Here is a 14,787-nt window from a genome sequence, read left to right as displayed (position 1 = left end):
ACCTCTATGTCATCATCACCATCTCTCCGTTCAAAGGCAGCATATTTGTTTGCAAGTACCAGCTTAAACTTGTCTGCTTTTATCCTTACTGCCTCTAAGTTGTCCTGTTTCTTCTTGACCAATTTTACTCTTTCTCTGTTCAAATTGAGGTGAATCCTAGCCCTCACTAACCTATGACCACTGCACTTTACCCCAGCTATCACTTCTACATCCTGCACTATGCTGGGATTGGCAGAAAATACGAAATCAATTTCATTCTTGTTTCACTATTAGGGCTTTTCCAGGTCCACTTTCTATTGCTACATTTCCTGAAAAGGGTGTTCATTGTTCTCAGCTTATTCCTTTCTGCGAATTCTACCAGCATCTCCCTAGCCTTTCCAGAATCGACGCCGTAGTTGCCAATTGCCTGTTCACCCACCTGCTTTTACCCCACTTTTGCATTGTAGTCGCCCATTACTAATGTATACCGAGTAATTGCTGACAAATTCATTAAGTGTTAACGGTGACTTTGCTTCCTCAGATGGTGAAGGTTGTGGGGATTTGGGGAATTCGACGCGCCAGTGCGCGGGCGCACTTCACCCATGTCTGTAATCCTTAGCCACCTTGTCCTTGCTCCGAACCAGTTTTAGCGGTGGCGCTCCACTCGCGCGGTGGTTCGTGGCGGGGGCGGAGCTAGTGACGTCACGGCGCGGCCCCTGGTGGCTACTGCCGTGACGGTACGAGTCTCTCTTCTCCTTGGGACAGCACCCGGTACGTACGATGCTCTCTCTCATCCGCCGACACCTTTGTGACTAGGATTGAGCTCACGCACGGCGCCTTTGCCCGTGCGGGGAGCGCGTACCTCGTGTTGTTTCCTATCCCGACGCTAAGCCTAAGAATGGGTGCCTAGTGCTCGCGCGAGGTCGTACCACGCCGAGCCGCACTCATCGGAGGCCCAAGCCGAAGGAGATTGCCCGAGCTCTCGCGAGTTGGCCCATTGGTTATCGCCAGAGCAAGTAGCATAGCCGCCGGGACTTTTCCTAGCGGCGCGTCCCAGCTTGAGCCTGTGCTCTCGCAGCGACGTGCTACAGGCGCCCCTAGCTGTATTTTCGCCCTTGGTGCGGGACCTATGGTTCCCCGCCGTCCCGGGACCGGGCGTTTGTGCAGTGTTGGGTGCCGTTGGAAACAATAAACGGTTTCCTTCATTTTAGGGCAATACTGTGTTTTTGCGTGCGTCGCTCGGTAGCCCCTTGTGGCCTGAGCTCGCGCGCAGCGGCGCTAGAGGCTGACGGCTGACGCGGCCCTGTGGCTCGCTAAGCTCGAACCCGCGGTGGTCGGTACTCCTGTGAGACCCGAAGACCCCACAAGGTGCTGTTGCAGAGTTTGTGCCCATTTCAATGGCATCTCGTGCAGCACACCTTTGATATGATCCCAAGGTTTTGTTGGAGAGCATGCTGATGATGTCATGATGCACACCTGACAGTATGCGAAAGTTACATCAGATCACTGCTTGCCAGAAGGTGTGATCAAGCCAAATCAGACTTCTAGAATTAATACTTCCTTTCTATGTCTATGAAGTGCTGCGACAACAAATTTTTTATGAGCCCTATCAATTTAATTGTGCAGAAATAGGATTGTATGTTTCTGCATGGGAGATGACTGCATGGTTGAGTTCAGAAATGCAAGCAACTTGGCCTGAGCGGCAGTAGTTTTTGCAACATGCACAGCAGTGTCTGTTTGAACTCGCACATACAAATTGTTCCAGTCTTTCATTTAGCCATTACAAGCTGCTAGCGATGCACACCGACTGCAGAGAGAAAGCTATTTTGTCTAGCTTAATGGATTTCTTGACTCTGCATTTGCCCAATATGCTTAAACTGTTTCCTTCAAACCAGGAACCACCTTACTTTTCCAATTCATGTTCAGAGACATTAGAAATACATGGGTTCAGATGAGGTTTTCAGTTCAGGCTCCCGTTTGGTTTGACAATCTGCTAGGAATTCCAACTTATATCCAGCGAAAGCTATCTGGTGGTATTAACTATATTTTCTGCTCTTTCTCTCCAAGATTTCCACAATGTAAACACAAGGCTTTGATGTCATAACCTCCAGGCACAGAAAAGAAAGTGCATCAGCATTGACTGCATATCATTATTGAAAAAGTATAGCATCAAATGCCTTTGCCTATTTACATCGAAGGGGCACCTCATAAATGTAAACATCACATGCTGCTCATATACTGATGTAACATGCATGTAGTATGAATACTTGTACTGTGGCACCATGGAGAATATGATGCCAAATAAGTACAAAACAATACGCAAGGACTTCATATGATGTCATGTCAACTTATAAGTTCTGCATGGAGCAGGTGACCAGACAAAAATATGTGCCAGACTCCAACCTTTGATCTCAAGTCAATTGCTGCAAGTTGGCACTCCATTTATAGTAAATTTGTATTGCTTTATTTTTCTTCCCTTTCCCTATGTAATGCTCTAAAAGGGAAAAAAGATGATGAAAGAAGTTACATCTACACCTGCAGCAATCTGAACACTAACAGTGATAGCTGTATGATGGACATTATTCAGCATTTACGGTAATGCAATGGTGGCTGTTCGTAACACAGACTGTTATGTGGCCCGTATATACTAAGCAAAACAAAAACAAAGGGAGACAAATAAATTGTTACCATAACCACAAGGTTTCAACTCTAGCCAAGCGAGCACACTGTGACTGAAGGGGCAATTACGTTTCACTTTTAAACTGATTAGTATGTAGAGAAACACTAAATCAGTTTAAAATGATGAAATATTTTTCCGGAAGTTTATTTTTGTTGATTTCACAGTAATAGACTATTAGAAGAGAAAACGATGGTCAAAGCTCAATTCTTGAATTTCACATCAAAACCCCAGTGCAAGCACATCAGTGCGACAGCATGGGCTTAATTTTTTCCTGTTTCGGCTGTTGTGGCTCATTAGAACTTGAAGAAACATGCTAAGTTCAACCTTTGCCTATTCTATTCTAAAATACAAAGCAGTCCCTTACCTAAAAAATTTACTAGGACTGGGCAGATGCCATCAAGTCCATATCACAATGAACTGGTATCGCCACAAGTCTGTGTTTTTGTATTTTTCTAGCTTACCAAGGCTGTTTCTCACGAACACTGGCTTTTTAAGTACTGTAGAAGGCTAATTTACTAATCCAGCTCACAGTAGTTCTCTCTTTAGTGTACCTTTAACATTAAAATGCCTCCTTTTTATGTGCCTGATGATTTTGCTTTAATTCATGCACACAAATTTACCTCCAGTGGTGTTGTCCAGGTGGTTGTTTGAGCAGCCTTCACCAACATCCTTGGTATGGCTATCCTGGTTCTGCCGCAGTCGAGCCATCATCATGCGGATGTAGTCAATCTTGACTTTTGAGTCCGCTTGCATCTGCTGTGCCTCAGCCAGCATCTTGCGGTCCTTGGAAGGGCCGGAGCTGTACATCTGTAGCATGTTCTCGGCGCCCTGCTTTACTTTCAGCTCAATATTCAGCTGCTTCTCTAGTGACTGCAACCGCTGGTCTGTCGTTGAAAGTGGCACGTCCCCCTTGTCACCATAGAAGGACTCCGTCGAAAGTGGCTGCACACCTGAAGAACACGCAAAGCCACTGATTAAAAGGGGCCTTATAATCCATAGCCCACTGTGCACTACATATGGGAAATTTGGTTGGAATGTGAGCAACACTCAAACCCAAACACAGTATGAAATAAGTTTTTTTTTTTTTTTTTACTAGGCGAAGCCACTTTTCTAGAACCTTCAGAATTCCTTTCCACCCTGAAGGTTGAATGCAAATGTAAGAGGCAAGCCTAGATGTTTCTCTAGTGCTTTCCCCATCAAACTCTGCCTTAGTCAATATATGTACAAGTTATGCATCACCATTGTTTCTTCATAGTACTACATTTTCCATGCTAACTACTTTTTCAGTGTGCAATGTATTGGGATAATGTTTGCGGCCCCCTTCTCTCTGCTCAGCTTGATGAGCAATTGTGCTGCTAAGATTGGCCTACACTAACTGAAGTACACTAGGGGCCACATTTTCTTTCAATTTCCATTATTTTTGCATTTCATGATTGGCAGGCATGATTCCAGTCCTTCGTTGTGGCCAGCATCAGAAACTCATTGCGATGGCACATAAAAAATGAATATATGGCAGAACTGAATAGAAGGAACAGATTCTGGCCCCAGAGATGAATAAGCGTTATTGTTAACTTGTAAACTGAATTCAGTGTGGATAAGGTCAAGATTCATGGCCATATATTGCATCAACCGAGCACAACTGCATGTAGAGAGTGTGCATAAGGGCACTTTTAGGATGAAGGTAATGTTGAGTAGCAATTGCGAGCTATCCGCTTGGCTGCCCAAGGCACATCATCTATAATGTTTCTACCTTTATGGTGAACAAATGATGTTCGTAATAGTTGGAATGTTAGTTAATTTTATTCTATAAAAAGAAAGTAACAGAAAAAGAATGCACAAGAACAATTTCTCACTACACTTATTAAGCAGTTCCAACACACAGCAAGCGTCTGCTTGTCTTACAATGTCTTCCAATTTGACGAGAGCTCCATGGTCAGAGTCGGTCTCAGTCTTTTCGTAAGCACTATGATTCAACTTTGTTGCTTTGTGGACTGCAAACCTAGTGACTGGCAATATGTCAAGCTGTGACATTGTGTCCTTCTGCAAGGCAGCAGACGAGCGGACTGGCTGCAGCGCCTCGGACTGCCGCTATCCGGTCGGCGTCAAGATTTGCGTGTTTGCAGCCGTCACTTTACACCAGAAGATTACTAATGCAATAGTGTTTCGTGCAATAGTCCAGTATTAGGGTAAACACAAGCGCAAGGGGACAGGGCCTGGCTGTGTCCCCTTGCGTGTCGTTTTACGGGATGAGCAGAAGTGCAAATGTGAATGGTCTGCACGGTGCAGCCACCTGGTGGCATAGAGCTCAACCACACACAGTAGCAGAAAAAAAATGTATTCTTCATTGCTGCTGGTGTAAATTTTTTGCAGGAGTGTAATCGTTAACACATTGTTTTTGTATATGTTTAAAATGTTTTACACTTGGTTAGAGCTATATTAGCGCTTTGTTTGGCTGGTTAAGCTCTGCGCCAACAGATGGCCAGACCATGGAGACTGATCAGGCAGCTCACGTACATCTACGCTGAAGTTCCTTCATCAGCCTGAGTTTATGCCTCCACCGTTCCGTCGAAGTGCCCAGCTCGCCTGTGGTTACCGGAATGCCAGACATGTTCGGCACTGCGACAGAATGCTCACAACACACGCTGCTTCGATAGCTCTCGTTTGGGGTCGACTGCCAAGCAGCTGGCAGAGAGTTTCGAGAGGCTTCGCGCACGCGCTCCTGGAGAACCGGAAGTTGATGACACGACATGACATCATGACGCAGAGCCAGTGAAGGCGGAGCTTAGCCCCGATCACTCGGCGAACGAATTGAGGAGAAAATGCATGACTATGGAGGAGGATAACTTGTAATGATCCGTAGCTCTCTTAACATGAGATGTTTCATACAAATTGTGGTGCGAATGATTAACTTCAGCTGTACTCTACGTGTCTACAAAATTTGTCCGAACCATTTCAGGAGCTCTTTAACATATAAATTTGTAGCGAATCTGTGCCTTACTCATTACAGTATTACAGTGCCTCAAATTTCACATCAGTCATCTTATAATTGGAAAACCAAGAGCTTAAAGAGAAACATTTCTAAAGCAATATAAATATTAGAAAGCACACCAAGTAGCAGCACATTATTGCGTCCTCTACCGTATCTACTCAATTTTCAAGTGAATTTTTTCTTCAGGAAGACTAGAGGAAGGGAGAGAGGACAGGCAGGGGAGACGGTTTATATGCCAAGTTCAGGAATACTAATTACCGTATTTACTCGCATAATGATCACACTTCTTTAAAAAAAAAAAAGACGCAAATTCAGGGGCGCGATCATTACGCGGGTTAAATTTCCCGCAAAAAAAAGAAATTTTTTTTTTTTCATCTCGCATTTGCTGCGGGATGACAACAGGTCAACAAATAGGCGGCTGCCCCTGTATGTAGTGCGGGACACCAAAACAAAGATGGCGGCCGGCGGAGCAAGCCGAATGCGCCGAACGAGATTTTTATTCTTTTCGTGAGTACATTACGTGCAATGAAACAGTTTATTCTGTATCAGTAATGCATAATATCGTTAATATTATCAATTTTGCGACAATAACGCAGCCATGTCCACTTCGAGGGGAAGAAACAGATGGGGGCGCTTAGCTGCCAGTGACATAGGAACAATGGCGGGCATGCTGCGGAAACTGCGGCATTTGTCTTCACTACTATCCTAATACGGCACGTTTCCGCTAAGGGTGGGCGAATATCTTAGCCGTGTTACAAGTGTCAGCGTATGAATAGGGTACACTTCTAACGTATCAGTGTAAACGTGGCTGCTATCGTTGCCGCTCGCGATTTGTTGTGTGCCCACGAGTGCAGACGAGAAGAATCGAAAAGCACCTTTTTTGTGGTAGTTGACCACAGCCATCATAAAGCCTACACATAATAAAGGCGAGTTTGGTTGTAGCCTTCTTCTTTTTTCTTTTTTTGTCATGGAAGTGTGGAAAGTGATGAAAGTAATGAAATGGGGCATCTGCTTGAGAATGGTTGGTGCGTGCAGACTGCTTGGTTTGTCTTGAAGAGTCGTTTACGCAGCATTCCACAGACAGCGCGATCATTATTAGCTAGACTTGGCACACGACATATCGCTGCGGCAAGTTCGGGGTGCGATCATTATGCAAGTAAATACGGTAGTTATTAAACTGAATGTGTGCATCAGAATCGAGGAAAATAAACTACAAGCCACACATACAAGCCTGCCCCCCCCCCCCCTCCCCAGGAGTGTTTCCGGCCCGCGATGTAAGAAAGCAAAGTACCCAACAAGGTACAAAACAGCATCTCGTACGACATATATGCCTGAAATATGGCTACTCTGATTGTTTGAACCTGGTGACAACTTGTTGGATGTGGATGGCACGATGAATAAATACAATATTAATGATCTTCCTTCTAATATGCCAGTCAATGTTAGACTTTTTGCTGACGATTGTGTTCTGTATCAAGTAATCAATTCTCATAATGACCACGTGGCCTTGAACCACGCTTTGTCACTTGTGTACAAATGGTGGAACGAATGGCAAATGACTTTAAATATTAAAAAATCAGCTATTTTATCAATTACTAGAAAAAAACTCGCATCAGAATTTAACTACACTATAAATAACGCCACACTTAACAAACTGAAGGAGTACAAGTACCTTGGCTTAACATTTACACACGATTTCAGATGGGAGCGCCATGTTAACAACGTTACCTCGACCGCACCAAAAAAAATTGTTTTTCCTGAACAGACGTCTTAGACTAGCACCCCCAAACACAATACTACTAGCATATAACACATTTGTCAGATCTGTATTAGAATATGCTAACGTTGTTTGGTTTCCTTTTATCAAAGAACTCATTAACAAACTAGAAGCAATTCAAAGGAAGGCACTGAGATATATTTACAACAAACATAGGTTAACAGACTCACCAACAGAATTGCTAAAACAGGCCGGAATACTGACCTTACAAAAACGAGCCAAGCTTGCACGATTAAAATTTATGTATCAACTTATTCATAATGAATTGAAAATAGAAAGTTCCAAATACTTATTTTTAGCACAAACACGACTCACCCGACATAAACATTCACTATCATTAAACGAACACCCATTTCATACGGAAAGCCATAAGCACTTGTTTTTTACTTTAATGACACGTGAATGGAATAAGCTGGACCCTAGTATTACAGACAGCCCATCGTTAACTACTTTTTTGACATTAGCCGAAAATAAATTGCGTGCTTCACAATTATGATGTACCTGTGTCACCATCTATTTTTGTGCCATTTTATTTCATTAGATTGTGTACATAATCACAATTTCTTTAACGACACCTTAAACGTATCTTATGCATTACTACCTCTTGTGTATACCTCACTTTTATAACTTGTATTACTTGCCATTACTGAGTACTATTGTTTATTTATGCAAATTGTTTACTTCTTTTCCTGTTGTAATTATTGCTTACCGCCATTGATATTTGACAGACTACCTCATTACCCCTTGTTACTCTTAAATTTAATGCTATGTATTATTGTATAATTTATGCCTACCATTTTGTTCACCTTTGTAAATTTTCTACCTTTGATTACCTGTTGTTTTTTTTTTCGTAACATTATTACAGTGTATAACGTTACTTTTCTGCCTACTACATTGTCTGCCTCTGCTAACTGCATGTCCGATATGTCTAATCTTATTATTGCACTAATTATTATTGTTACACTGCAAGATAACTATGTATGCCCTTCCTGTTATGATCCCTGATGGGATCGACAGTATGAATAAATAAATAAATAAAAAAATATACAGCCTGATCAACAGCACAAAACTGACACAATGAAATAACTATGGGGAGTTTCATGCGAATGTGAACACCATGGAGGTACAGAAATCAGCACACTATGTAAACAATTGCACACTGTGACAAGCTGTCGACCAAGCAGCAGCAGAAACCAAATAAAAAATGAAATGATATGTAGTTCAGACATTACCACAGTGCCCCCGACATGTGCATTCACTGAGGAAGTATTTAACAATGTAAGCCAAGAAAAGCTCTTGGCTGACCGAGCTTCCCCAACACTATCATCTGGCATGCCAATGAGCCATAACCAATAATAAGTACGTAGAGTGCAGCACAATGCAATGCAGCACCAACTAGTATGCAAAATCACAGTGGCACGTCTGCTGGATGCCTTGTCAGCTAGCTCACTCTGTGAAGGTAGCTAAAGCCTGAAAACAGATAACTTCTTAAAAATTATTAAAATATTTAATCCCCCAACTGGTTGAAAAGAAAAATGGTGTGCAAGCCTTACACAAGGTTATATGGGGTCTTTATTAAAGATAAACTAGCTAGCTAAGCAAAATCTGCTTGCCCAGGCAGTTTATGTGCTTTGGCAGACAATTTTTGTGATCTGGGTCATCAAATGCATAATTAACAAAAACTCCTGAATTAACTTTTTGCTGTCACAAATATGGTATATGGTTATAGTTGACGCACCAAGACAATCCTACAAAGTAGGAAACTTCACATTGTTTGATTCTCCTGGAGTGCTTCTGTTCAGAGATATTCATTACCAAATTAGACATTCAGTCACCTAATTTCACTTTCAGGGGCATGGATCTTGACAATGCAAAGCCATGAGGGAATGTCATGAGGGAAAGGAAAAAGGTCAGGCATTGCTTGCTTTCACCAGCTGATAGCAAAAGTTCAGCTGTTATCTATGCCAACTTGCAAATGATCTGCCACACACAGTAAGGTATATCACAATGGGGGCTTGACATTGTGTGGAGATCCAAGCCCCTGAATGAGAAATTCAGAAGCATGGAAATACAATTGTCTTAAAGTTTCAAATATAAAAATATACTACATCACGATAACAAGAAAATTAATGCAGAGGTTTGTTAATTATGTATGTGGTGACTATCTCGAAAATTGTGAATGCCAAAGCAACAAACCACCTGTACAAGCAGATTTTGCATAGGTAGCATAGTGTTTTTTTATTAAAAGTGGTGTTAACTGTTGAAAACCCTGTATAGCCTTCCACAAGATTTGATTACATCTGCTGCTGTATTTAAATGTGTAAATACGCTTGAGGGAAGGAGGGAGACACACTAGTGATCAGCTGTGCTGCTTTGCCCAATAAACATGTAAGCAACAATATAGTCAACAGCTGCCAAACTAACTAAAGGAACACTAAATCCCCTCTATACTATATGCTAAGGTGCGCGTATCATTCAAAATTTTGAATACAAATCAAATAGGCTTTGTTATTCGAATTGTATTCAATTGGTGAATTCATTATTCAAAGTTGTCGAACATTAATTTCCGATTCAAACATAAAGAATAACAATGGTTATTGGAGTCATGAGGGAGCGAGATTGTTGCAAGTGAGAACTGTTCCGAATAATTTTGCTGCAGGAGAGCCTTGGTTGATGGGCGGAGGCACCAGTTCCTGAGCGAACGCAACGGGGCAGATAACTTTTGCTTAATAGTTTCCAGTTTAAAAAGAACGCCTCCCTTTTAGGCAGCTCATATATGAATATGTTGTCTCGATTTAGGAAAGGCAATTGATTTATAGTCTAGTTTTAGATGGTGTTGTATTGTCACACTTCTCCCTCTCAACAGAGAACTCTATACGTGTATCTGCTGGTGTGCTGTTCTCTTAGTTAATTACTGTCATTTATCATGGTGCAGTAGATAACTAAAGCAGTTGTTTCTCATTTACAAGCTCCTAAGCTGACTGGACATCCAGTTGCGAACGGCATTACATGCATGTATGAAATGATGTATATAAGCCCGTTTTATTACTGAACAGACCTCACGCAAACATTATATTTCACTTCATTTACAAATAACAACTATTCGATATTCCAAGGTTGTTTTGTCTAGATTATTCATATTTGATTCAGAGATTTCACTATTCGCACACCCCTAATTTCAGTGAACTCTCACCGATTTTGCTGGCCATGGTTGCTGCTGCGGTCTTGCTGAATTGCTCACACACAGAAAATACCGTAAATGAAGTACATGTCCAATGGTGGAATAAAAACGTCTCCCTGCGCAACTGCCTGATGGTCTAGGCATTAAGCCACAATTGCATGCATTCTTCTCTTGTGCCAACGCCAAGTAGCTCTTCAAGACAATTGGTGTGTGCCAAACATCGCATAGCACATGAGCGCAAGAGCAGATGTGAGCACTTCACAAAAGCTGCACTTCACATATATTCTAACATATGTGTTGGATCTGCATAACTTTATTATGGCCCGACTATTTCTCATTATGGCATACAGCAGGTATTACCAAATCCTGAATAGGAGCTTACCACCATATGCCAATGCAGTGTACATAATATAAACATTGCAATCCAGCGGCGCTAACATATGGGGAAGAAACTTGGAGGTTAATTAAGAAGCTTGAGAACAAGTTAAAGACTCCACAAAGAGTAATGGAGCGAAAAATGTTAGGCATAACTTTAAGAGATGGGAAGAGGGCAGTGTGGATCACTGAGCAAACGGTGATAGCCAATATTCTAGTTTACATTATGAGAAAGAAATGGAGCTGGGCAAGCCATGTAATGCGTAGCGCAGATAACCGATGGACCATTAGTTACAGAATTGGTGCCAAGGGAAGGGAAGCACAGTTGAGAACAGCAGAAAATTAGGTGGGGTGATGAAATTACGTTGGAATCGGCTAGGGCAAGACAAGTAATTCGAGATCGCTCGGACAGGCTTTCATCCTGCAGTGGACATCAGAAAAGAAAAAAAAAAGTAAGAAAGAAGAAAAAAGATGGCTGGTGATGATGACTTTCTGCTAGAGTGTCTAAGTTTACTTTGTACTTGACCATCAATTTGACACAACATAAACATCTTACATAGTGTCATGAAACTATGATACATGACATTATGGTATTTACATGACAACATAGTCTGAAGTCATCTACCCCTCGGAGTAGATGATACGTGCTCAGCCTCATCATTGTAACTGTCAGCTGTGTGTCATGCGGACGAAGGCGCCATGTTCTGCTTGTCGAGGGAAGAATGTTGAGAGGTCTATGCACAGAGTAGTATGACACATATCTTAATCAGGCTGTCTACCAAGTTGACATTCCCAAATTCCCTGAGTAATTCCTAGAGTTTTCGAGGTTTTCCCTGAGTGCCTTTGCAAAATTCCCTGCATGACAGAGAAATTTGTTTTATGTCAAGACAGGCTGACACCATGTCTCCCAACGCTGTCACTCTCTAGCAAGCATGTTAGAAAATAAAAAGCAACTTAATCCAATTTGAATATAGGGGTTAGTAAAATGCACCACAAATTAAATATCCTTGAAAAAAAAAATGGTAAAAGCCATTGCAAATCGAGTCAAACATTCTCAAATATGAATAAAAAGGAGATGAATACAGAAGCAAATTTTTTTAATATGAGCTATTTCTATCAACTGACAGCAAGCTCATTGCATGGTATGAAGCCCAAACTTTGTCCCAAGTGAGATTCTCTCTCAACAGCTGGTAAGTCAACCTGAACTATCCTGACATACCATATTTACTCGACTCTTACGCACACTTTTTTCCGATAAAACGGATCTGAAGATGATGTTCCACATAACTTGAGCCAAACATTAAAAATATGCAAATGCCACATAACTGAACAGAACCATGGCGATGTCATTTGTTGTCACTTGGAGATACACAGACATTTTTTTTGTTCTGCCTAATTAGATCATTAGTCTTAATTAATCAATGTTTCAAATATAATTAGATTAAAAGTGTGAATTAGAAAATTGTAGAGCAACTTGAAAAACTTCTGACGCAGCTTTCTATTGCTCAATAAATGCTACAAAAAAGTTTTTCAGAGTGTAAAAGAAGCCAGCGAATGCACACAAAATTGCCACGTGACTTGCCACTCGAGACACTTTGCGTTTATTCATGGGCTTCATTCACGCTCTGAAAAACACTTCATCTAGGACATATAGAGCAACAGAAAGCTGTCACAGGAGTTTTTCATGTTGTTCTAAAACTTTCTCATTTACACTTTTCATTTAAATATAATACTTAAGATGATTAATTAAGACTAATTATCGAATTAGGCAGAATTAAAGAGATAGTCTGAGCATCTCCAAGCAACAGCAAACAGTTACGTGGGACACCCTATATGTGAACGAGAAGAAAGGAAACCGAAGGACAGGGCATTTCTTTAGCTGCACCAAATTTTCAAAAATTGCCTGTGGCAGATAGCACAATTCTAACCCTTTATCTAAATTACTTGATGACATGCTCATTACTTGTACAAGAAAACATACTTAATTGAATAACTAACAATCACACTAATTCACTTTTTAACTATTTACAGCACTTACTTTTAAAAAAATTAAATTGTGAGGTTTTACGTGCCAAAACCACTTTCTGATTATGAGGCACGCCGTAGTGGAGGACTCCGGAAATTTCGACCACCTGGGGTTCTTTAACGTGCACCTAAATCTAAGCACACGGGTGTTTTCGCATTTCGCCCCCATCGAAATGCAGTCGCTGCGCAGCACTTATTTCAATCTAAGAATTGCAGCTAGTGAGTATGCAAAGCATATCAACTTATAACAAATTCTGAGGATGGCACTGGTTCCGAGATTTGTGCTGTCAAACTTGTGGTAAAAATGCACTGTTGTTCCATTTACTTGTTTAAGAAAATGCTGTTTTATGTATCGATGCTCAAAAATAACTGAAATGCCAATGCATTTCATCGGACACTTGTTCAGAAAAATTATTTAGAAATTGGCGTAGTCCCAAGAATTTGTTCCAAGTTGATGTTCATTGCATACTCACTAGCCAAAATTTGTAGCTGGAAATATATGCCGTAAAGTAATTAACTGAGAATGCAATTAGCACAATTGTTTAATTACTAACTTAAGCATTTTGATTTCTCGTACAAGTAATGGTCACCTATTTAAATAATTTAGATCAAGGGCTGGAATTGTGCTATCTGCCACAGGCAATTTTTCAAAAATTTGGTGCAGCTAAAAAAAAGTCACCCTGTATTAGTGTTACATTACAGGTACGAATGTCTCAAAACTGGTCTCCTATATAGGTGTATGGTCTCAGACAAGCAATCTGCAAAATCAAACGGAAAGCTCTGTTCCCTGAACACCACCAGATGGTGATGCCCTCAGTGTACCACGGGCGGCGAAACAGACTAAATGTGCTCGCACCATCGTAGAAGTACTGGCACAGCATGGTCACACCTTGCATTTCCCTTGATGAGGTGGCGGCAGAGCAGATGTTCGCTGCCATGTCACTTTAAACAGATCATATTTAAGGGAGTGCATGCAGCAGCGGCCTGCTAGGAGCTCCTGTCTGAACCAGTGTGTGCTTAGAAAGCCAGCTAGGACTGAGATAGGAGCACAGTACTTTAAAGAAAGGATGCTATAAAGCATTCTATACACTGAATTGCCATGGAGGAAGCAAAACTTTAGACTGCCAAGGGCAATTCTGTGAACTCGAGATCAGAAGCAAAAACAACTAGCCAGCGCCACAGCTAAAGCTTAAACGTTTGCTTTACATACTTGTAACCATTCAGATGATTGTGGCAATAGGCTGAATAAATAAACAACTGTTAGGAATTGCCACATCTAAAGATAGTTGCAACTGGGCTCACATTGCTGTTGCATAGTTTCCCAAATCAGCTAAAAAGAGAACTTCAAATATCTGTAAGGATTAAGGATGCCTCGCCTCAGAGCACCAACAATTAAGAGAAAAAGAAAACAATACCACAACATAAAAACGATAAAGGCTACCTACCAAGACTAATATACCAAGTTAAGAAGCAGATTTATTGGCATGACAAACGAAAGGCCACCAACTTTATGTACTGTTATTTTTTCTGTATTATCTGCTCAATCAATTTAAACGTTTAGATGCTAGTCTATCAGAGTGCAGTGTGCCTTTCTTCCTAGTGTGCATCGCCCTGCTTTACTGCTGGAAATGATTTTGCAAATATGCATCCGATGAGCTAGGGCAGACACCATTCTCAATTCTGCTCTACAAATCTTGACGGAATTAGCAAATTTAAATAAATCAGGAAGAGATTATGGAGAGATCAAAATTCTCACCTCGCTTCATTATTTACAGTGGAAC

General features: G+C 41.3%; 1 protein-coding gene across 4 annotated transcripts in view; it reads right to left on the bottom strand.

Moving 5' to 3' along the window:
- The window catches only part of Pkn (serine/threonine-protein kinase N), a 135,228-nt gene that overhangs the window by 108,761 nt on the left and 11,680 nt on the right, over positions 1 to 14,787 (bottom strand). For all 4 annotated transcript variants that reach the window (XM_065436713.1, XM_065436711.1, XM_065436714.1 and 1 more), the window contains one exon: positions 3,280 to 3,609. In XM_065436713.1, coding sequence (XP_065292785.1) covers positions 3,280 to 3,609 — 330 coding nt within the window. The remainder of the gene's footprint in view (positions 1 to 3,279; positions 3,610 to 14,787) is intronic.

This window comes from Dermacentor albipictus, chromosome 1 (genome assembly GCF_038994185.2).
Source record: "Dermacentor albipictus isolate Rhodes 1998 colony chromosome 1, USDA_Dalb.pri_finalv2, whole genome shotgun sequence".
Lineage (NCBI taxonomy): Eukaryota > Metazoa > Arthropoda > Arachnida > Ixodida > Ixodidae > Dermacentor > Dermacentor albipictus.
The sequence above is the reverse complement of the archived record's forward strand: the minus strand, read 5'-3'. Positions and strand labels throughout refer to the sequence as shown.